The sequence below is a fragment of the Rhipicephalus microplus genome, chromosome 8 (assembly GCF_043290135.1).
Source record: "Rhipicephalus microplus isolate Deutch F79 chromosome 8, USDA_Rmic, whole genome shotgun sequence".
Lineage (NCBI taxonomy): Eukaryota > Metazoa > Arthropoda > Arachnida > Ixodida > Ixodidae > Rhipicephalus > Rhipicephalus microplus.
Window position 1 is genome coordinate 111,051,150 of NC_134707.1, and position 24,514 is coordinate 111,075,663.

General features: G+C 45.3%; 1 protein-coding gene across 1 annotated transcript; it reads right to left on the reverse strand.

Annotated features, from left to right (window-relative positions):
- Positions 1–8,135: 8,135 nt before the first annotated feature.
- On the reverse strand, positions 8,136–10,831 carry LOC142768723 (uncharacterized). The gene is made up of 2 exons (XM_075870732.1): positions 9,860–10,831; positions 8,136–8,378 (listed from the first exon to the last, which is right to left on the reverse strand). The coding sequence occupies exons 1-2, from the start codon at positions 10,232–10,234 to the stop codon at positions 8,157–8,159; spliced, it is 597 nt and encodes a 198-aa protein (XP_075726847.1). The 5' UTR covers positions 10,235–10,831; the 3' UTR covers positions 8,136–8,156.
- Between the last annotated feature and the right edge of the window lie 13,683 nt (positions 10,832–24,514).

Consider the following 24,514-nt stretch of genomic DNA (forward strand, 5'->3'; position numbering starts at 1 on the left):
GACGCCACATTTCTAGTGCACTTAAATATTACAAGTGTTCTTGAAGGGCCCAGCTGTCACATGCTGTCTTGTGTTGCAGTATGCTGCCGCCGCATGGCATAGCGCTCCTATTTGTTTCATACTAAGTGCGCTTCGCGGTTCTCCGTGTGACTTGGAAGCAGTGGATACAGTCGTTTGCTAAGGGCAAAAGTTGGCAATAAGTATCAACACGGGGCGTTACGGCACTGGCCGGCTATCTCACAGCAATGAGAGTTCACAAAGCAAGAAGCGCAAACCGCTTTGGCTGCGGAGTGATCTCCACATGTTTGTGTGCATGGAAGACAGACGCGAAACGATTTGCAGATATCAGCACGCGAAAACCTCGATGACGACGGATCCGACGCGGAACGTGTTTTTGCCAACTTTCGTTTGTTCCACTTCCCAAGAGGAAGGCATGTTCTTATCCAAGGCTTTCCTTAGACATTTCTTGCCATCTTTTTAGCCACGATACCGAAGAATACCTATAACGCATTTTTTCTACAGTTTTTCAACCTGGCCCCGGCTTGTCGCAACTTCAAATGGACTGCGAATGGTTAAAAAAAAGATGCGGCGTGACGTTTTGCTGACGTCAACAAATTTGTCACGCGGGCGAAATGGTTCGACCAGCAAAAAAAATGACCCCATATTTGCATGTTAATCTGCAAATGTCGTCGAAAGACGATAGTCTTGCTTAGGGAGAGGTTGAACAAAACATTTCTTTGATGTTCTGCACAAGAAACTTGGTGAATTGTATTCTGGAGGCGCTGCGTTTGAGTGCCTCGGGCGTGTGAAGAGGCGAATGAGCGCTAGCTGGCACTTATTCTGGAAAACGGGGCGCGCGCCGTGTGCGCCCGTCTCTGAGGTGATAAGGTGTAGAACGCAAGGCGACGGGTAGGTGCCACCACCGTGTCGTCTTAGCAAAGCGTTGGAAACACTTGCTGTTTCGTGCAAGCGTTGCATGGCCAGCGTAATACTATGAAGGCTACGATCCTTAAAATTCCTTACGTAGGCCTTTTCTAGTAAAAAAAAATACACCTACATAATAATGACGTGTCGTTATGGTGCCTCAGATATGCGCAATAATTGCTTTTTAACTGACAATTGCACAAGAATGAACGCTGAACCTTGATCAATATTGGTGGGCGCTGCGGATGAGGTCCGCTGTTTGGAGTATCGTTTAGTCACTTTGGTGCCGTTTAGAATACCGTTAAAGGTGAACAAACAGACAAGCGAACAGATAGACAGACCAGAATTTTTGCGTCGAAGGTCCCCAAGAAAGACTATCGTCTTTAAAACAGTCACTCTTCTGCAACTTTTGCGTGTAGCACGGTTCAGCGCAGCTATTACAGGGAGAGGGAAAGAGGGACGCCGAAAGGCAGAAAGAAAGGCCAGAGAAATAGTGTGGCAACAGGTTGTGCGTGCTTCCGTAGGATGAATGAACCGGAAAAACTCCGCACATTCCATCGCGGGCGCGTGCATGCATCACCTGCACTTCTCCCAGAAGCGTGCACGTCACCTACAGAAAGGAACCAATAGCACTCGAGCACTCCTGACGCTGGCATCCTCGTCGCACTCTTTCGTGCGATGCGGGGCGCCGCCCGCACAACGGCCGCGACGGAGCAGCAGCGAGCTGTCACGAAGTGGCACGCTGTTTACGAAGGAGGTAGCCTAACTCAATATTGTCCCTACGGCACCATATTCAGTTACTCTAGCGGGTGAATGGTGATAGTGGTTAAAAGAGGAAGAAGGCGCCTAAGTTCTGAAGCCCTGTAGGGGAGCACAGCGCAGCGCCTACGAGGTGGGAGGATTATCCACTAGGCCGCTGACGCAAGCCCTCGGCCAGCGTGCGGTGACGTAAGCAGGTGCAAGGCTGTCGTCGTCTCATGGTCCAAGAATAGCCCGTGCTTCCCGTTCACCTCGTGTAATGCGTGCCGTTTCGGGAATTTCGTGACGCTACACAAATTACAAGAGCAAGAGCAGCGATGGCGTAGTGGTTAGAGCATCCGCCTCGCATGCAAAATGTCCGTGGTTCAAATGCCGGTGCCGCGCAGTTCCCAACCGGATAAAAAAAATCCGCCTGGTGATGGAACTGCATTAAGAGGCCTGGGGTGCGTCCTCACCGGTAAAAACACCGCCGGGAACGCAATCCCTCACCAGAGAAGGATTGGTCACCCTAATCCAGTATCTGGCCACTATCTCCACATGCATACGTCAAATAACCCACGGCCCTCAGTCCCCAGCAGCTGCGAAGCAACTGACCATGGCGGCGGTCAGATCTGCAACGCAGCAGAGGGTGCTAAGAATCTCTGGACTACAGGCCGCCTTTGGAACCTGAACTTGGCAACGTTCAACGCTAGAACCTTATCTAGTGAGGGAAGTCTAACTGTACTATTCGAGGAGCTAGAGGGTGTTAAATGGGATATGATAGGGCTCAGTGAGGTTAGGAGGACAGATGAGGCCTATACTGTGCAACAGAATGGGCACGTCCTTTGCTATCGTGGCTTGGCAGACAGAAGAGAACTGGGAGTGGGGTTCCTAATTCACAGAAACATAGCTGGCAACATAGAGGAATACTATAGCATTAATGAAAGGGTGGTAGGTATCGTAATTAAACTGAATAAAAGATACAAGATGACGGTGGTAAAGGCTTACGCACCTACATCCAGTCATGTTGATGCTTCCGTTGAAAGCTTCTATGAAGACGTGGAATGGGCAATGAGTAAGGTAAAACACAGTATACTACACTGATGGGAAACTTTAATGCAAAGGTAGGGAAGCAGCAGGCTGGAGACCAGGCAGTAGGAGATTATGGCATCGGTACTAGAAACGCCAGAGGAGAGCTAGTAGTAGAATTTGCAGAGCGCAATAATTTACGGATATTGAATACCTTCTATCGAAAACGAGGAAACCGCAAGTGGACGTAGAGGAGCCCTAACGGCGAAAATAACAACGAAATGGACTTTTTAATGAGTGCACACCCGGGCATCGTGCAGGATGTGGAAGTGGTTGGCAAGGTACGATGCAGTGACCATAGAATGATATGGTCTCGAATTCGTCTAGACTTGAGGAAGGAACGGCAGAAAATGTTACGCAAGAAGCCAATCAATGAGCTAGCACTGAGAGGGAAAGTACAGGAATTCAGAGTCTCGCTTCAGAACAGGTACTCGGCTCTTAGTGAGGAAACCAACCTTAGCGTAGATACAATGATTGATAATCTGACGAGTATCATTACGGAGTGTGCAGTGGAAGTTGGAGGCACGGTAGTTAGACAGGACACTGGCAAGCTTTCCCTGGAAACGAAGAATCTCATTAGGAAGCGTCAAATCATGAAAGTTTGAAGTACAACAGACAAAATAGAACTGGCAGAGCTTTCGAAGTTGATTAATAGGCGTAAGGTATCTGCTGTAAGAAGGTATAACATGGAGAGAATTGAACATCCTCTGAAAAACGGAGGAAGCGTCAAAGCAGTGAAGAGGAAACTTGGGATCGGCAAAAATCGGATGTATGCACTATGGGACAAAGAAGGCAAAATAACTACCAATATGGATAGGATAGTTAGAATAGCGGAGGAGTTCTACAGAGATCTGTACAGTAGCCTGGACAACCACGACTTTAATACTGTAAGAACTAGCAGTAACCCAAATGACACCCCACCAGTAATGATAGAAGAAGTCTGAAAAGTTTTGGAGAGCATAGGAAGAGGCAAAGCTGCTGGTGAGAATCAGGTAACATCAGATCTGCTGAAAGATGGAGGACAGATTGCGTTAGAAAAACTAGCCACCCTGTTTACAAGGTGTCTCCTGACGGGAAGAGTGCCAGAGTCTTGGAAGAGCGCTAACATCATCTTAATACATAAGAAAGGCGATGACAAGGACTTGAAGAATTACAGGCCGATCAGCTTGCTCTTTGTAGTATACAAGCTATTTACAAAGGTAATTGCTAACAGAGTAAAGAAAACGTTAGAATTCAATCAACCAAAGGAAGAAGCAGGATTTCGAACAGGCTACTCAACAATCGACCACATTCATACTATCAATCAGATAATAGAGAAATGCTCACAATATAACCAACCACTATACATAGCTTTCATAGATTACGAGAGGCGTTTGATTCAGTAGAATTATTAGCCGTCATGCAGACACAGCGGAATCAGGGTGTCGATGAAGCATATATAAACATCCTGGAAGAAATCTACAGATGAGCAACTGCTACCATAGTGCTTCAGAAAGAAAGCAACTGAATACCAATCAAGAAGGTTGTAAGGCAGGGGGACACAATCTCCCATATGCTATTTACCGCGTGCTTACAGGAGGTTTTCAGAAGCCTAGAATGGGAACAGTTAGGGATAAGAGTTAATAGAGAGTACCTTAGTAACCTGCGCTTCGCCGACGACAATGCATTGCTGAGTAACTCAGGGGACGAATTGCAACTCATGATTACGGAGTTTGCAAGGAGAGCAGAAAGGTGGGTCTTAAAATTAATCTGCAGAAAACTAAAGTAATGTACAACAACCTCGGAAAAGAGCAGCGCTTCGAGATAGGTAATAGTGCACTTCAAGTTGTAAAAGACTATGTCTACTTAGGGCAGGTAATAACCGCGGAGCCTAACCACAAGACTGAAGTAACTAGAAGAATCAGAATTGGGTGGAGCACATTTGGCAAGCACTCTCAAATTATGACATGTAGATTGCCACTATCCCTCAAGAGGAAGGTATATAACAGCTGTATCTTGCCGGTACTTAGATACGGAGCAGAAACCTGGAGACTTACAAAGAGGGTTCAGCCTAAATAAGGACGACGTAGCGAGCAATGGAAAGAAAAATGGTAGGCGTAACCTTAAGAGACAAGAAGAGAGCAGAGTGGATTAGGAAACAAACGGGGGTTAAGGATATCATAGCTGAAATCAAGAAGAAGAAATGGACTTGGGCCGGGCATGTAGCGCGTAGACAGGATAACCACTGGATATTAAGGGTAACTAACTGGATTTCCAGAGAAGGCAAGCGAGTTAGGAGGAGACAGAAGGATAGGTGGGCAGATGAGATTAATAAGTTTGCGGGTATGAATTGGCAGCAGCATGCACAGGATCGGATTAACTGGCGGAACATGGGAGAGGCTTTGTCCTGCAGTGGACGTAGTCAGGCTGATGATGATGATGAAGTGCGCTTAAAGGAAAATGCACTTGGCGCAACGCAGGCAAGACCAGGAATAACAATAGAATAGGCAGCAAACGCGAAATAGAGAGACAAAGGAAGAGAAAATATGAACAAAATAGAAATACCAAGAAACAAAGAAATAGGTAAAGTGAGAGGAAGAAATATGATAAAAATGAGGAAAAAACTGAAAAAGACAAACGAGAGAGGTGGAAAGCAGGAGAGAAACCAAAGAGAAACAAAAATGGCTGGGCACTACCGTCAGACTCAGCAGCGCTACGCCAAAGCTGCTTTAATATCTTCCAGTTAAAATGGAAAAAATAGGCAAGCACAGCGCATTAGGAATCAACAGCTGTACACACAATGTGTGCAACAATTTGTTTTTATCAGCCCCATCAGAGTATGTTACAGTGTACAATGATGGACAAAAACATATACTTTCACGTTTATCTTACTTTTCGCTATATTTCAAAGTACGTTCAGGTATAATAAAGTTTATTTCAGGTACAATCATACACCTTGAACTGGGGCTCATTTCGCTGCTTTTACAGGGTTGGATATTTCGGAAGCCGCCTTATTTCGGTTTTTTTGTTACCCCCATTACTATCAGTGATAAATAAAATTTGATTGATTTATTTATATACGTCGTTTTATCACGGCAGACTGAGACCCAAGCAGTGGTCTCTACCCGTCATCTAACACTGTCAAAGGCGTTAGCATAGCGCGCTTAGCAGTTGCAGCTTACCATACGTCAAATAATATTACTGTGCCTTCCTGGTTGGCCGGTTATTTAGTCAGCATGACCAGTATTAATTAGCCTCACATCATGTAATCCATGCCATATGCGCATCAACCAACTTGCGTAGCTAAAACCAAGATTGCAGTGAAACGTTAACAGCTTGATATATATATATATATATATATATATATATATATATATATATATATATAGTACAAACAGCACTGCTAAAAGTACATGATATAGATGATATAGAAAGGTTGCATTTCATGTTTTCACGGCCGGGATCAATGCGCTTATAATAAGCAAGCAATCACACAACGTTCACACCATTTACACACAATGTAAATCGCATTGCAATATCGTGTCATCCGTATTTCACTTTAGGAAGACGTTCTATCAAAAGAGATATGAAAGCGCATCAAAGCAAACGCTTTGTGTAACTTATATGTACAATCGAACACAAACTTCCCGGACCACGCGAGCACACGCCAAATACTGCATATGCTCCAACTCTATGCCAAACTGTCTGTCTGCGCCATCTACCAATGACCGCGGGGAACGGCTCATAAAGGTCTTCATTTTGTTCACTGATGTGTCAATTTCGTTCTGCCGCGCATAACATTATCAGTTCGTTGTTCTCACGCGAAGCCCATAGCTGCGGCATGACCGGCGCACTGCTACCAAGGTATATGTAAAGTGGTAGCGTAGCTTCCATAGAAGCCCATCTATCCAGTCGTTATCAGCTCGTTGCCACCGTAGCCATCTACGTATAAAGGGGACCAATAACAGCTAACAAAAAATAAAATATGACGTCAAAACAGGAAGCGCTAGAAATGTCGTGCATTTGCCCTACTAGGCAACAAAATCGAAAGTTAATTTTTTATTTGCTGATATCTTACCTTGCCGTTATAAATACGCGACTTCATTGCACCTAAGGTTCACTAATTGCGTGCGTGAGAGAAAAAGAAGATTATTATAAAGTATTGGGGAATTTTTTTTTATCAAAATGGTGTATTGCAATATACACCGAAAGCTTCGCAATTGAAATTAGGACACAACTGATCACTACCACAATGGCATAAAATGTCCGAAATTCACGTTGCCAAATCGTTGAAAACCACTGCATCTAGACAGCAACCTTGAGAATATCGTCTTGGCAACCGTAAATTACACCGTCTTGTTGCTTAGCTTGTCGCATTCCCAGTCACCAAAGGTACAGGCATGCCTGCCGCGCGCCCGCTATGGCAGTCTATAGTCATAGGAGCGGCTATCTACACATTCAATGAGCTAGTTCCGTGCAAAAGTGTCACGCCAGTTCACGGCACATGGGCAAATAATCTATAGAAGGCACGCACGAAATCACCATGCAAAACTGGGCGATGCCTCACTGACCCGGCAATGAACCAATCTGATTGCATATTGCCCGGATACGCCCCCTTTGGTATGGCACTCGGCCAACAATTGATGCATTCAATTATACAGGTTTCATTTATATAAGCTGTAAAATAAATTTATAGTTAACTTTCACAAATATAAGACTACCACAATTCAGAAATTAATTAATTTTCAATTTTGGTTACGTGGCCCCTCCTCACCTATAGTCGCACTTCAATCGATGGTGGTCGTTGATGCCTCCGGCAATACATTTTCCACACTTTTTGTTTTCAGTTTCGCGACCTACGTGATTTGATCATGCTTCTTGACAGCTGAATGGATTTACGTGTGGGGTTTAACGTCCCAAAACCACCATATGATCATGAGAGACTCCATAGTGGAGGGCTCCGAAAATTACGACCACCTGGCGTTCTTTAACGAGCACCCAAATCTGGGCACTCGGGCCTACAACGTTTCCGCCTCCATTGTAATTGCAGCCACCACCACCGGGATTCAATCCCGCGACCTGCGGGTCAGCAGCCGAGTACCTTAGCCACTAGAACACCGCGGCGGGGCGACAGCTGAATCGAAGCGGAAGGCTCTGAACAGTGTGCCGTTGGGTACATGTCATGTTGTTAGAATGACGACTGGTAAGTTATGCGACTATTTTCCCCGAGGGAAAATAGCCGGAGACGTCTCCGGCTTAGCGCTGCTGTTGGTCGCGCCGCTTACGTAGCCAAATGTCGCGAAGAGGCTATTGGCCACGCGCTCGAGTAGTTTGCAAACTTTTGTTGTCGAATGTACTCTCCGGAAAAATGCACTTCTTCCCTAACACTGACCTTGGGTGTGTAGTTGCCCTCGCGGTGACAGCGGCTAGGGGCGTTCTTGCCGGCGCACAATTTGTAGAGCAGCGGCGTGTGTAAAAGGTGCAGATATGCCGTGGTAGCCGTCGACGACTTCTTGCAAAGGACGATACGACAGATGGTAGAGTATCGTACCTCCAGTCGGTACAGAGTGTAGATGGAGCCCTGCTTCCACAAAGTACAGGTTCAGAGCACTAATACAGTGCTCGAAGTGAACTTTCATTTGGGTGACCTGCATTGTAAGCACATGAACATTGAGAGCGCATATATTGGCTACAATGCGTAATGAATTCCTACATGACCGACTGGTCCATGAAAGAAGTCGGGTGTCCATAGAAGAAAGATTTTTTTTTCGACCAATTTTTTTACTGTACGACAAAAAGCTCACTATTTGTAGTGTTTGAAGTTGAGGTAGTTAATAGCAAAAGCACGTAGTCATTTTAAAAGCAGTATTTTTCTGCCTGAAAGGCCCTAAACACACATGCACCGTCCCTCCAGCAACGCCGAGAATTGATAGCGTTGTCGCCAGCCTTTCTCGCGATTTGTAGACGCTGTCGTCATTATGCTTTCATCGGAGATCCTATAACTATGCTTAACTTCTTCTACTTTAACCTCACATAAATTTTTAATAACAATGTTTTAAAATAAGATGATGTGGCATTATGCACCTTCCCTGTATTAGCTCTGTGTGCATCGGCGCCCGACGATGCCTCTGCCTTATCATAAATGGTCTGTCCAGGCTTCATTGCTCGTTCGATACACTAGCCAAGCCAAGTCAGGAAAGCCCACTACGCACTTGAACGGCCGAGCTGAGTAGCAGTGCACGCATTTCTGAGACGAAGTTTACGTAGGAAGACTACGTCACTCCAAAACCTATGCAACCGACAAAGTGCGTCCACACTTGAATGAGCACGCTTAAATTTTGCTCAAGACGCGCTGACGAGCATGAGATTTTTACGTCACGCGAAGACAGCGTCACTTCTCTGCATACTATAACACAGGCCTTTATGTACATTTTATGTACATTATTTTTATTGTGAGATACGCCGTAGTGGAGGGCTCCAAAAATTTGCACCTCCTGGGGTTCTTAAACGTGCACCTAAATCTGAGCACATGAGCCCATAACATTTCAACCTCCATCGGAAATGCAGCCGATCGCTGCCGGGATTTGATCCCGCGACCTGCTGGTCAGCGGTCTGCGGTCAGCATCTTTTAATATAATAGAAGCAACAACATTTCAATACTGCCAAAAAAGGTCGTTTGCAGCGTACAGAGGTCACGAGGTCTCGTACATCGAGTCGTTCAAGCTTTGCCGCAAGAGGTGCAACAGATCATTTTCGTGACTTTGAATGAAGAAATAAAAATAGAAATCTACCTCAAGGGAAAAAAAACGGGGTTGCTTCGAGTCAATGAGACGCACAATCTATTCACCAGTGGAGTCAACTCATGTAATGTTGTGGGCAGTTCACCGTGCCTTTAATAGTCGACTGTCGTTGATTATCATTTATTAGTACTCGGTTAAGGAGGTTATATCCACTAAAAAAGGTTATATCGGTGGATTTTGTTGCTACCCAAGGCGTGAGGTATTATGAGTAATATTAGCGTGAAAGCGATTGCTTTAGACAGGGGACCCTGTTTGACATACAGATTCTAAGAGCAAGGCGACGTACTCGCCTCCCTAATGAGTGCGTCATTCGCGTATGTTGCGTTTACCTTGAAACCTTCACTTGGACGAGCAGACATCGACGACTTGTGTGGCGGAGATAAATGAGTGCCCGAAGTGTTTTGAGGCGGTGAGGCATCAGACGGCGGCTCCGATCCGCTGCTAGAAGGCGACTGCTGGAAGCCAGAAGAAAGCGCGGCTGGGTCTGATGCTGCACTCGAAGTGCTGCCGCCGCGATCCTTGGCCGTCTCACTGGGCGTCAACAGTGCGGTCCTTACCCTTGGGCTCTTTCTTCGGCATCGGAAGCTGAATACCGGCAGGCTGAAGGCCCGGTCTAAACGGCTCAGGCGGTGGCTACCGGGCGGGAACCACCACCGGAGTCCGCCAGCCCTGCCAAGCGGATGGCCTCCGTTGTCCCGTCCCATTGCTAGGCTGCGGTGGAGACGTAGAAGCTTGCGATGATAGAACTTCCCGAAAAAGACACGAGGGTTCAAAACGCACTGCGGTAGCGTCCGCTTGGGTTGGCCTAGAGTCGGGTGTAGCTGACGCCATGGGTTGTTGCGCTTGATATCCACGAAGTGTGGGCTCGGTGACCGGCAACCCCTCGGTGGATTTCCTTTGTGTTGGCTGCGCAGGAGGTGCGGAAGAACTCGGTTCTTCGGTAGTCACGTTTGCAGGCGATTTCTCCTCAAGTGCCGACACTCTCTTTGACCTACCTGCTTCACGTGACATTCTGCAGCAAGGAGTGGGTGGATCTCCATCAGAGAACCCGCACCCAGACCTCGGGAATGGCTGAGGTTTCTTCCCCTTGCTGGACTTAGTTGATACGGGTGGTCCAAGTTTAAACTTTTTGGATGAAGAGGTCTTGGCACTGGGAGAACTGTTCGTGCACTGTCGAAATGAGCTACAAAAGTATTATAGCCCAAGAGGCAGCCCAGCGCGAAAGATTCCACGTGTACGTATTTATGCTCCATGGCAACCAGGGCGTCGTACGGGCTGCATCTTTCTTCTAGCTCTTCTGATGCGAGCCACCATTCGGGGGGACGACAGCTGCGATCCACGCCACTGCCGAGGACATGCTGAACGAATTCCCAATCACACCTGCGGGTAACAACATGCATCACTTGCATGCGTTCACTAGGCAATGCATTTCTTTCATTTGATGACAACCATTTATTTCTGCATGGAAATTTGTAGTTCAAGTAAATAGCCTGATAGCTACTAGCTAAGAGGTTTCCGCACTCGTTGAATGAAACCATGGTTATTGCAACATTGCATATAGGCTTGGCAGTCCTTTTCTTTTGCACAAGTAACTGTCTTTAGCATTCATGTACACGTATATTGGACACAACAAGTATAGGAGCGTCTCTGCAGTTGATGCACGAGTGTGCGAGAAGCTTTCAAGGCATCAGCATTCCCTTTCGACGCTCCAGAAACTCTGGGACATAATGACAACACCAACAGAACGACATATGTGCGACCACATATAATGCAAAACATTCCGCTTATGGCACAATGAATCTGGTGCTGGTCAACTGCAAGTCTCATTAGTGTTACGGAAATGAAGTAAAGGAAGAGGACGGACACAATCAGCTGAGAAGCGCCCAGGTGACCGCGTTTTCCTCTGGTCACCGTGTCACCATGAAGGTCTCTCCGAAAACATTTGTCTCGATACGCAGGACCCTATTTAGTCTTACGTCAAGTTTGCGACGTCAACTACGAGATAGAACCATTGAACTCCATTACGTCAATTTCGTCACTTGCTGACATTGTGCATGTTTCGCGCATGAAACCATGCTTCTGTCGCACTTCTCCAGACTCGCACCTAGACGGTGCTCCAGCGCCCGGGCATCCTGTTGCGGACATGAAGTAAAGGAAGAGGAAGGACACAATCAGCTGAGAGGCGCGCGAGTGTGCCAATGAGCCATTGTGATTCTTGCCTGTGGTTTTTTCTGTGTAAATGCATTTTGTACAGCAGTCACCGACCCCGTAACAATGTGAACCTCACGCTGGGGCGACGAGAGAGGTCGACATCGGGCACATTTCTTGGGCAATATATTTTGTTCCACTGCTTTAAACCACCGGCAGGTAAGTTTTTGTAATTACTTCAAACGCTGCACTGTAGCCCGGACATCTCAGGGAGGAGAATTTAATTCACTCATAAATCCACCAACAATAATAATAATAATAATAATAATAATAATAATAATAATATTAATATCAAATTTGGATCATTTCTTGCCAAGTGTCCTAAGCATGGCACTCGCTCATCGCAGGTTTTGCTGACAAATTTTATACCTTTTTAGTATGGCACAGAGAGTGTGTTTTCTTGCAAAACATTTTTACCCGAAAAGTTTTTCAAGGCCATAGTGCCACCTCAATGTACACTCGCATTTGCTAAATGTGCGTATAGGAAAGTGTATATAAAATGTATTTTTGCGCATTAAGCTTCAAAACCACGCTTGAGGTAGTGCAGAGGTTTTAAATAGTTGCGCTACTTAGCCATTCCAAAATTATTCTGCTTACCTTTCAGCTCTGCATTTACATAAACAGCAAAAATATTTTCCTTAAGTAATCTCATACATTAGTGTGGTTTTCAGGAAAGTGTATTTTCGTAGCAGATTGTTGAGAGGGCTGAAACAAACTTCAAATCTTCCTGCGAAAAAAAAAGAAAGTGAAATAACAAATAAATACGCGATTTCAGCCGCATTTGACCGAACTTTTCGTACTTATTCGGTCTTCATATAATCTTCATTAGGTCTTCAATGTGGCTTTTAGCAGATAACTTCATCGCTAAGTAATGAAGATAAGTCTAATCAAATCATCTTTTGGTTTATTAAAAATATTTTTTGAAGTTGACCCTCAGTACACACACTGCGTTCCTCTGTGTTGCCACTTCGCCGCAAAGTGCGTGGTAATACATCTGAAATAACCATTAGGCATTCCCAAACCATACCCGATTACGCACCGTTCACGTTATATACCCCCACCCCCACTAGGCGACGTATCTACTCCAGTTCCCCCCGTAAGAAGACGCGGGTGGCTTTTTTTTTGCAGTGAGCATAGGGAGCTTTCATGAACGGCGGTGACACTATGCACTATGGGTAGGCAGCCTTTTTTTGTCAGAGGCAGCCAGGGAGTGCAGAAGCAGTCGTGTTTGCAAGCGTGATCGATGATATGTGGGGTTTAACGTCCCAAACCCACCATATTATTATGAGAGACGCCGTAGTGGAGGGCTCTGGAAATTTCGACCACCTGGGGTTCTTTAACGTGCACCCAAATCTGAGCAGACGGGCGTACAACAGTTCCCCTCCATCGGAAATGCAGCTGCCGCAGCCGGGCTTTGATCCCGCGACCTGCGGGTCAGCAGCCGAGTACCCTAGCCACTAGACCACCGCGGCGGGGCGAAAAGGTGATCGAGGCAGCGCGTGACGAAAATTGTATTCCGAGGAGTGTCGTGAACAAAGCACCATCACACGGAAGGCTACACCGCTATACGCTGCGCCAGAAAGACCTCGAACGGTACGAAGAAAAGACGAAAATTTCGCCGAGTGGACCCATTCACGCTTCGTGCGGGCGATTGAGTAAGCGACGGGAACTTGTGGTGGCGCGATTTCGTGATGTAACTGTGAAGCGTTCCTTTCCGCTTTGCAGAAACTTGTAACGGGAATTCGTTCTAAAATTGAGACGGAATGGGGAACGCGCTTGCGTTATGCTTGTGGGGGAACGTGTGAAACGCTGTTCGCAATCACATGCGACGTCTTCACATTTGCATGCAAATCGTCTCGACAAGATTTTTCGCTCAAGCCCAGTGTCACTCTTCCAATATTTCTTGTGCTGTTGTATTCAAGAGTTTTATGAAATGGCTTGTAGTTGGACGCTCAACACTCTTGATTTCGGCGAGTGCGTCACTGTGTAAACACACGCACAGACAAGCGTTGTACGTTTGCCCCCTACTGTGTCTTTTTGCTTGTTTGCCCAGGGAACCTTGCGCTTGAGCAAGTATATGAAGTTCTCCTCTAACGTGACAAAAATTTCCCCTCAAAACGCCTGCAATGATACCTACTCTTTTCCCAGTTGTCAGTATGAGTACTCCTAGAAGGAAGGCGCGTGTGAAATGGGCTCGCGAGCTTGAATGTAACCACAGCGCAATAGAACGCGTCCAACCAGACCCGATTGCATACATTTTTTAATCCGTTCGACATCCTGATTTTTCGTTATTAGATAATAAAGACTTGGATATTCATTCCGCAAACATTCTAACCATTTCGAATTATTCATAGAAAAGTCCTGACCTTTTTTCAAGAAATATTCTAGCAAGCCTGAACGCCGACTTCACATGACACCATATGAGTAACTATACCACAAACATTGCGACGAAAAATATTAACATCAATCGCAAACGAGAAGGTAATCCTAAATTTGCCATATGCATCTGATCTGCGCTCACTATTTGACAACGATCTGCATGAATGCGGCCTTTGGCAGCCGTTCAGGCTGTAAGTTGACATGCACCTCGGACACCGGGTTCTCGTATACAGCAACCTCGCACCGATCTGCTGGAGCCACGTGGTCCACCACTACGGAGAAGCCCAGCAGCCGTCGCAGCTGGAGCGCCAACGGCAGACCCTGACCGGAATCCAGGCACAGAATCCTCACCGATAGCTCCTTGCTGTTCGCCGGTTGCTCACGTTGCAGAGTTTTCGGCAACGTGGGCGTAGGCAGCAAAGGTGGCCTACGCGTGGGCGGCATACCGGCCGGCAGTTCACTGACGTTGGGCGATGTCCGAGGCATTTTGGGCCAACCTGCAACGGTATTTCTTGTCAAGGCTCACTGTAAGCACAAAGGCAATCTGTCACGTAGTGATCCACTCTCTATGCAGAGGCACTCAGTTCCTTTGCGAAATAGCGGCCACCACAGTTATTTTAGGCACAAATGCGTAGATTCAAAGCGGGAGGAAGATGTCCTCTCTGTTGGCACTGCCATATACCCTCGACCTGACCGAGAAAAGTAGCATAACCAGCGGGAGTGACGGCAACGACAACATTGACAGTCGGCGCCCACATTCACCACGGCGGTGACCGACACGAATTAGTGAATAATATAGGCACGGGATTTGCGATCCAGTGAAGCGGCGAAATACATAGCTATAACTCTGGTAATACTTTAAGACGGAACCCAGCACACGGTAGTCGTCAGCGTCACCAACGGCAGTCCGTAACTTCGCTCTCCATCGAGGCTGCGCACATGCTCGACGCCAGAACGGAAGACTAGGAGTACAGCGCAGTAACGACCAAGTCTTGGCATTGGACGAAGATCCAACCTCCTGTCCAAATATAATGAGCACGCGTCGAGGGACAGCTAACGTGCCGGAACGCGGACGAAAATACTGCCCATGTGCAACGCTTGGACGTTGGTGAGGAACCCGCGGGGCTAAAATACAGAATACGTTCGTGACTCGTAAGCCATACAAGATTGCGATGGAATAATGACCGCTTACCACAAAATCCTCAGTCATTGCGAGAGAAAAAAAAGAACTTTAACCTAAACGATTCCCGAGCAGCTTTACATGTTTCAAGCTTCTTATCCGAGGCGTCTGCACACTCATCCTTTCAAAACTGTGGACCAGCTCTTTGTAAAAGCAAGACAAGCTCTCTGTAAATAAAAATTTAGATAGGGAGTCACGAATCTGACATGCTGTCTTCTGCGACTCGAGACAAGTGGTCAAACATTCGCCAAAAGATGGATTTCGCAAGGAGTGGCCAAAGTCCTGCCCAATAGTAAATTTCATCAGGAGGTAGAGCTTCGAACCAGACTCCTGTGGTTTCCGGCTCACGTGAGAGAGGTATCGGAGACACGCCGCAGCCTGAACGAGAGGGCACACGTTAATGCGCGCGAACTCGTGAACCGCGCCGGCGATCGTCCTCTATGGGGAAACACGGAAGACCTTTTGACGACCTATTACGAAATTATCAAGGCCTTCTACCTAGCTGGCCTACCGAACCGTTCCTCCACCCAGCGAAAAGCTGAACACGATGCAGGCGGCGGCCCTATGACAGCTACGGACTTATACATACCCCAACACCTGACTGTTTTACAAACTATACCCCGACATATAACTGCCAAATATATGCAAAGTATGCCATAATCAGGTTGCCTCATTAAATCACATGCTCTCGGATTGCACCGAAAATCCGCAAGGCGCGAAATCTGGAGCTCTTCCACCGCAGTGGACCGCTGCTCTGTGCAGCTCGGCCTCAGCGACACACTCTGGGCCGTCCAACAGGCCGCGTCTTGACGTCCCCACGCGGGAGACCCCGGTTGACGAAAGCTCCACCGAACTACCAATAAAGTTGTTAGCAACCAACCAAGTCTGACAACGTAGTCTTGTGACTGTGACTTCACTAGCTCGTAATTGACATTTTACTATTGCACTAATTATTGGAGTGCTCGAGATGAAGCCCAAACTTCTATCGCGATGCTTTCGTTTTTCTACACCTTCGATTGACCGCAAGCATTACGAAAAAGAATGCTCTTAAGCATATCACATGCGCTGCTTTTCAGTAAGTTAGAGGGGCGTTCATTAAAAGGTCCAGCTAGGACAAAAATCCAAAGCAGTGAGTGGTATGCAGATAAGCACTCACCCAGTCGTGTGCGATCAGTCGTCTCTGAGATGGAGCTAGCTTCCACAGGTTCATGGGCTTAGGGCAGCAAGAAGCAGATGTGCCAGGGAATGGAACGACAGCGACCAACTCGCGAGCACTGAGCGAAGAAGTGATTGTTTCTCGCGAGCGCTACGTTACGATTGTTTGTTTGTTTTGTTTGTATCCTCTAATCCATGGCTCGTACCCACTATGGGTTATTGGCCACGAAAATGTGGTCGTTGTCGTCGTCTTTCGCGTCAGCAAGCGGTGGCCAGAGATGAGGATGATGATTATGGCCTAAATACATAGCTCGCACACCCTCTGGGTATTGGCCAAGAAACAATTAGATTGAAGAGAGCACGCTGTGGTTGACTACGATGAAGAATTATGCCTGTTTTTGTAATCCCCACAATGCCACACAGTGAGTATGTGCCACAGTTATTAGGCGAACAAGATCAAGCTTTTGTAAATGGTTGCAGCATTTAACATCCCACTCGTTAAGCGATTCGCATTATGTGACACCTCGTTGTTCCTTTGCCGTTTCAAAAAATTGGAAATATTTTCATGTTATGACTAATCACTTATGCTCGTCATATTGTCATGCTGGGCCACACCAATTCTGTTATCGATACCACTATCGAAACGGCCAGGAGCGCTAAAACTCGTAGATAGATAGATAGATAGATAGATAGATAGATAGATAGATAGATAGATAGATAGATAGATAGATCAGGTACAAATTTGTCTATCCAAACATAAAAATCATGACATGTCATGAATGTGATGTTTTACATTCGCCTAGCTGCTTTTGCGGTGGTTTCGTTCACATGACATTTTGCAAAACTGTATGGTATGACAGGACTGCATGATGAACATAAGTGACAGATCCTAACGGGAAACTCATAATATGCATGTCAGGATTTTCATGTTATGACTAGTCATGACTACACGCCACGCTCATAGTGCACTCGCGGTTGTTTCGCTAGCTTCACATATGCCGAATGTGGTATTACGGGACGTGCATATATGACGAAGGTAAATGACAAGTGCAAACATGATAATCATGACATGCGCGTCACATGAAACATGACGAAATCTTACACTCTTAGCGTGCTCACGGATGTTTCGCTAGTTCCACGTATACGAAATTTGGTAATATATGACGTAATGGACGACGAAGATAAATGATCCGTTGAAACTTGTTAATCTTGATATGCAAGTCATGTAAAACATGACTACATGCTACGCTCATAGCGCGATCGCAGCCTTTTCGCAAGATACAGATAAGCTAAATTTGGAATCAGGTGGCGTGACTAGACGACGAATGTAAATGACACGTCCAAACATGATAATCATGATATGCATGTGACTTAAAACATGACTACATGCCACGCTCATAGCCTGCTCATGACCATTTCGCTAGCTCCGCATATCACGTCACGTGATACTAAATTCAGTATCACGTGACGTGAATAGAGGACGAATGTAAATGACACATGCAAACATGATAATCACGACATGGAAATTATGTCCGGCATAATTTATTCGTCTGCCTCGTGACGTTTTGCTGATATTAAAGTGCCATATCAACCTTCCTCATTCGTGCTTCGCATATCATGGATTTCCACAGTACGTGACATCTGCCAACTTTTTGTTTACCGAGTTTATCACGTGCATCACACTGGTGGTGGCGTCGCACAACTACGGCTCGCACATGAACCATGTTCTGATCTTATAACAGCTTTCGCTGTAAAAGAAAAAGAAAAGTTGGAAGGAGGGGGGGGGGCAAGCAGCTACACAACCTCTGTGTAAATCATTTTTTATAGAGAGTCTTACAACGTAGTCTTATGACTGTGACTTCACTCGCTCGTAATTGACACTTTACTATTGCACCCATTATAGAAGCGCTGGAGATGAAGCCCAAACTTCCAACGCAATGCTTTCGTTCTTCTACACCTTTGATGTACCGCATCGTGAAATAGAACACTCTCTAGGCCTAATTTATGCGCTGCTCGTCAGTAAGTTAGTGTGGTGTTCATTAAGAGCTGCAGCTAGGGCAAAAATCCAAAGCAGTGAGCGGTATACAGATAAGCACTCACCCAGTTATGTGTGATCAGTCGTCGGTAGAAGGGAGCTAGCTGGCTTCCACAGGTTGCTGTTGTTGTTTCCCTGTGCGAATGGCTCGTACCCAAAGAAGGAGATTGGCCGATTATAAGGTGAATTTGCCCTAAACTTTCAACATTGCGTCATTCCTACAAATTTTTTGTAACCTAATTTTGATTTGAAATACCGATATCAAGTTTGCAGAAAAAAAAGAAGAAAAATAGTGAGACAGTAATTTAGCAAGAAAATCGTTTAGTCGCAGTGATGTATTCTTGAACGGCGAATAAAACATCCCTGTAGCTGAAACCCAGTGTAGAGGGTCCAAATGAAAGAAGATCAGGTTGTGATAGTTGCAAGCCCAGTCTTTGAAGAGCTGGTGCTAGTATGCTTTGCCTGAATAAATCGAAACGGCGACAATGTAATAAAAAAATGACTGATCGTTTCCTCTTGATTACAGTAAATGCACATAGGGGAATTCAATAAGCCTGATCTATGCAAGTAAAAATTGAGGGAGGTAACGCGGCAACGAAATTTCTTGATGACAACTTCCATCATCCTTGAATTAGTCAGTACACTGCGCCAGGGAAATAACAAGTGTTTGTACGCTGGAGAAGCCGTCAGTGCAGGGTCAGATAAATTTTGCCTGATTTTAAGTGTGCGAAATCGCGCCACCGGAATGTATACTGTATGAGGGAAAAAAGGAATAACTGGTGTTGAAAGGGATGCCTTCGCAAGAGAATCAGCTATTTCATTTACCAGCAAACCTTTGTGCCCTGGTGTCCAGATTAAATGAATACTTCGGAGATGACACGGGATCAATGATTTAAAAAAGTTTCACTATAGGTGAGTGACTAGATGCGGACAGAGAAGAGCACACTGATAATGAATCAGTTATGACTGCTACGACTGGAATGGAAATATTTACCTTTCGCAAAACTAACATTATTGCCATGAATTCAGCCAGAAAGACAGGAAGAAAATCCGGTAAGCGAAGTGAAAGTGACCAATCAAGGACGGGGCAATATATTCCAACGCTTGATTTTTCATGTGACTGAGGTGCGTCCGTTGCTATAATGACATTTGTTGGCAGAGTACTTAAATGGTCCTTCAATAAACCATTTAAAATGGCTGTAGGTAATAGCTTAGCGTGAGTTTGGAACATATCATGGTAAACAATTTCTGGAGAATTTTGTTGCTCAGGTAAAGGAATCAGATCACGAACATGCACATTGAGGCTCAAGTAACGATTGAACAAATACTATTTGTGGTTTGTGAATTCTGGGCCAATGCATGGAGAAGAATAGGTCAGGATTGGAAATAAAAATAATTTGTTCAGGAATAAACGGTGCTTCATATAGTCGTAAAAAAGTCTGCACAGAAAGAATGGTAAAGCGACATAATAGGGTTGGTATTCGTGCTTCAAGGTTTAACACTGCATTTGCAGTATACTTTGGAAGTCCTAAGCAGAGCCGTAAAGCCTCTCTTTCCAACAGAACAAGCGGCCGAAGTTTGTAGGCTGGCGCGCCAGAAAAAAGAATGCAGCCAAACTCCAACACAGGTCGGACATACATTTTATATACAATCAAGAGTGCCTTTCTGCTCATACGTGATCTACAATTGCTCAACCTCCACAATACACCCATCGCGCGTACTGATTTTGTCGCGATGTATTCAATGCGAGGGCGCCGTTTTAGATGTTCATTATACATAACTCCAAGATATTTCAATGATTGTACTTGTGGGATATCTTGAAGCTTGTAAACAATAGATATGTGCACAGGATCTTTGATTGGAAAAACGAGAATATCACATTTACCGGTATTCAGGTCCAACATCAATCCATCCAGCCAATGTTCTATTTCATTAAGATATGCTTGCAAGATAGTGTAGAGACAGTGGAAGTCATGTGCCATAGCAAAGAAACCAATGTCATCGGCATAAACATAGGTTTTCACATCTGGATGAACGGGGATGGTACTAAGCAATATGTTGAATAAAACCGGGGAAAGTACTGACCCCTGAGGTACACCTCGGGTTTGCTTGTGCTTACAGGAAGAGAAACCGCCTTGATAACAATAGAATTCTCTTCTACTTAAAAATTCCGTCACCCATGCTACTATTTAAGGTGGAAGTCCATGACTCCATAACTAATTAGTCAAGTTAGAATACTCTACACTCTCGTATGCTTTACATACGTCTGACGTTACTAAAGCCGCAAAGTGCTTTTTGTGACGGGCAATATGAATACGACTTTCCAGATCTACAAGTGCATGCCATATGGAATATCCAGATGTAAAGCCAAATTGGGAAGAACTCAACAGTTGTTTCTCGTTATTAAACCTAATTATACGACCATGAAGTACCCTTTCAATAAGTTTTACTACATTAGATGTTAAGGCTATCGGTCGTATGTTGTCTAAATTATAGCCTGCCCCCTGTCTCTTAAGCAATGTTTCCACAGGTTGGCGGGCTTAGGGCCGCAAAAGCAGATGTGCCTGGGAATGGAACAACAGCGACCAACTTGCGAGCACTGAGCGACAAAGTGACTGTTCCTCGCGAGCGCCTCGAAAATGGGGTCGTTTTCGTCGTCTTTCGTGTCAGCAAGCGGTGGCCAGAGATGATGATGATGATTATGGCCTAAATACATGGCTCACATTATCTCTGGGTGATTGGCCCAGAAGCATATTAGACAAATAGGATCACGCTGTGGCTGACTACGATGAAGAATTATGCCAAATTTTGTAATCCCCACAATGCCCCACGGTGGGTATGCGCCACAGTCAATAGGTGAAGATCAAGCTTTTGTAAAAGCTTGTAGCATTACACGACCCATTATTTGAGCAATACGCATCATGTGACACCTGGTTGTTCCTTTGCTGTTCTAAAATACTTACTCTGCAGCGAGAGGCCAAGAGACGTGATGAATCTTTATTCTACAGAGCCAAAGCAAGCGACGCGGCGGCTGCCTGCGACCGCCAGGCAGGAGGACTTATTCAGTTGTAGCGCGTGCCTCGAGCTCGGAGCACAAGCAGCGCGAAAGGTGCAGGCAGCGCTGCGACAAAGAAATGAAGATGAGGGTGACTGCGCTACAATTAAGGAAGAAATTTATGAAAACTATCCCATTGTTGGCCGATCCCCCAGCGTGGTATGCACAACATCATCAAGGATCTCGACTTGACTTGATCAAGTCTGCCTAAGGCCAGTTTGCAAAGGAGCGCCAAGCACCGGCGTGGTTCAATGGTAGAATGCTAAGCTGACGCGCAGTGAACCGGGGTTCGAATTACAGTGTCATGGGTGTTTTTTATTTACCGAGTTTTTTTTTATCTCGTGCAGGACACCGACAGCGGCAGCGGCGCGCAACTACAGCACGCAAGTGAACCGTGTTCGGATCTCATAACAGCTTTCGCTGTAAATGGAAAAGGGGGTGGTGGAGGGGGAAAGCAGCCAGACAAGCCCTGTGTGAATAAAAATTGAGATATCCTGAAAACGTAGGCTCTTGACTTCCACTTTACTTGTTCTTAATTGACATATTTTACTATTCAACTGATGAGTGAGGTGCTCGAGATCAAGCGCAAACCTCCATCGCAATGCTGTCTTTTTTAAGTCTTTCTTGGAGACCTTCGACGCAAAAATTTTGGTCTATCTGTCTGTACTTTTGTCTGTCCACCCTTAACGGTACCGGGTACTCAAAAGGCGTCACCCGATACCCCAAATAGTGACCCCATCCGCAGCACCCACCAATGCTGCTCAAGATTCAGCGTTCATACTATTGCGATTGCCAAGTAAAAACAATTATTAATTTTTCAGCTGGAGCGTCCTGCAACTGGGGGTTACTTGCACCTGTGACGCCGGCTGCTTTGCTTCCCCCCCAACACTACTTCACTGAAGTTGGGTATTGTGACCATTGAACCAGTTGAACCTGTTTTTTTTCGGACCTGTTTTCCTTTCTTCCCCGCCGTTCTGGGTGACGGTTCCCCACCATTATCTACATCGGTCACTCCTTTGTTCACCTTCACTATTATTTTCTCGGCTGACTTAAGCCTTTCTTTCACAGCCCTCGTTTTTTTTCTTGCTTTGTCACCAATGCAGTTTCCAACTCAGTGATTCTCATCAGCAGTTCACTCTGGGCAACCTTCCTTTTCCCCTTTTTTCCTCGACCTCACATTGCCTACACTTGGCGTCAGCCTCCTCAGTTTTCACGTCCGCGCTAGTCTCCATTTAGAAACCCACCCTGCGTGCTGAACCTTTGAGGCCTTTTTAACCATGTCTTTTTGAGACCAAATCTTCTGCTGAATTGTCCCACTCGATAATTGCAAAGTGCGGCTTAAGACGAACTCTGCCCTAAGCAAAAAAAAGTGTAAGCCCCACTACCAAATTTTGTGTGTTCGGTGTACGTGCACCTCTACCACGGAGTGATAGGAGAAAACACACACAAACAAGTAAATACCAGGTGATTGACCCCCAACCAAAAAAGCCATACTATGTATTAAGTGCTCTAAAGGTTTAAACTGCTGCTGTATTAATTGTGAAAGCAAGCTCGAAACACGCAAGAACACTCATCTGCGCAGCCGATAGGGAGCTCTCGCAAAACACATCCCTCCACCATGCCAGTACGACCTGAACAGCACTCCCGGAGTTCAAACGAGCCATCTAGAAATCACGAGGCGGGCACACTTACTACTACGCCACGCCTCCGAAACTGCACCGACAGATGGCCCTGCGTGTCTGTAAAACTTCGGTCTGACATCTCTAGACCTAACTTGAATTTTCAAAAACCTTCATCGCGCAAAAGTTACGAAATTATGAAAAATAGATTTTCAGTTATGGATGCTACATTTTGACTTATGAAGCAGATTCTAGAGCAGGCAGCAATATATTTAAATTAACTCTTGGAGTTTAGTGCAACAATTAAGCCTTTTATACATATTATAAGTTATAAACATATCGCGCATACAAAAATCACTGCAAATTGCAAGAACCTTAATTATGCAGATGGATAATCTTCGAGCACCAAGTGTTTTCATATTTGAAATGCTAGTCCCATTGAAGTTTTCGAAAACCAAATACGCTATTTCAATAAACACTTAAAATGTTTCTCCTTGTGACATAAACGAGGGTAAAGCTGATGAAAGTGCTAAATGTAATCAGTCACATATCACTCATGGCAGTGGCTGGTACGACTAAAAAGTCTTGCACGCATTTCACCAAAATAGTCTGCTTATAAAGAACAAATACACAACAATACAAGACACACACACAAACACACACACACACAGACACACACACACACACACACACACACACATATATATATATATATATATATATATATATATATATATATATATAGAGAGAGAGAGAGAGAGAGAGAGAGAGAAACGCGAGTATGTGTAGCAATGTTCATTTTTCTAGTATACAGCAACCACACAAGCTGTATACTAAAGACAGCATACAACTCAATTTTCTTTTCATTTAGGCTCGCTGAATGACGACAAGATTTCACTTCATAGTTATTTGTTTCTGCAATGCCATTTCAGAACAGAATTGGAGCAGTTACTAGCAAATATTACGATTTGTAGCAGCAGGGAGCAGCATTTCTATTTTGAAGCTGTTTAGAGCAATTGGAGCAGCACTTCCATCACTGCATTTTTAAACTTGCGACATCAAACGCAGGGATTTGGGCATGAAACTAAAACGGAACCCTGATTGTCTCCTTCTCAGAACTTGTGATTGTGAAAGTTACAACATAAAAGTTTTCATAATACACTTGATAAAACTATATCGAGTTATTGTGTCCTTTCGGTGTCCCTTTAACTAACCCAGTGGTTTTGACATCAATGCCGTCTGCGAATGCAGGCTATGATTAACGAGTTGGCTACTAAAAAAGTTTAAAAACGTGTTTATTCCCTTCAACATAAGAATCAGTAAAACAGGAAAGTAAAACGTGTCCTTAGAGAA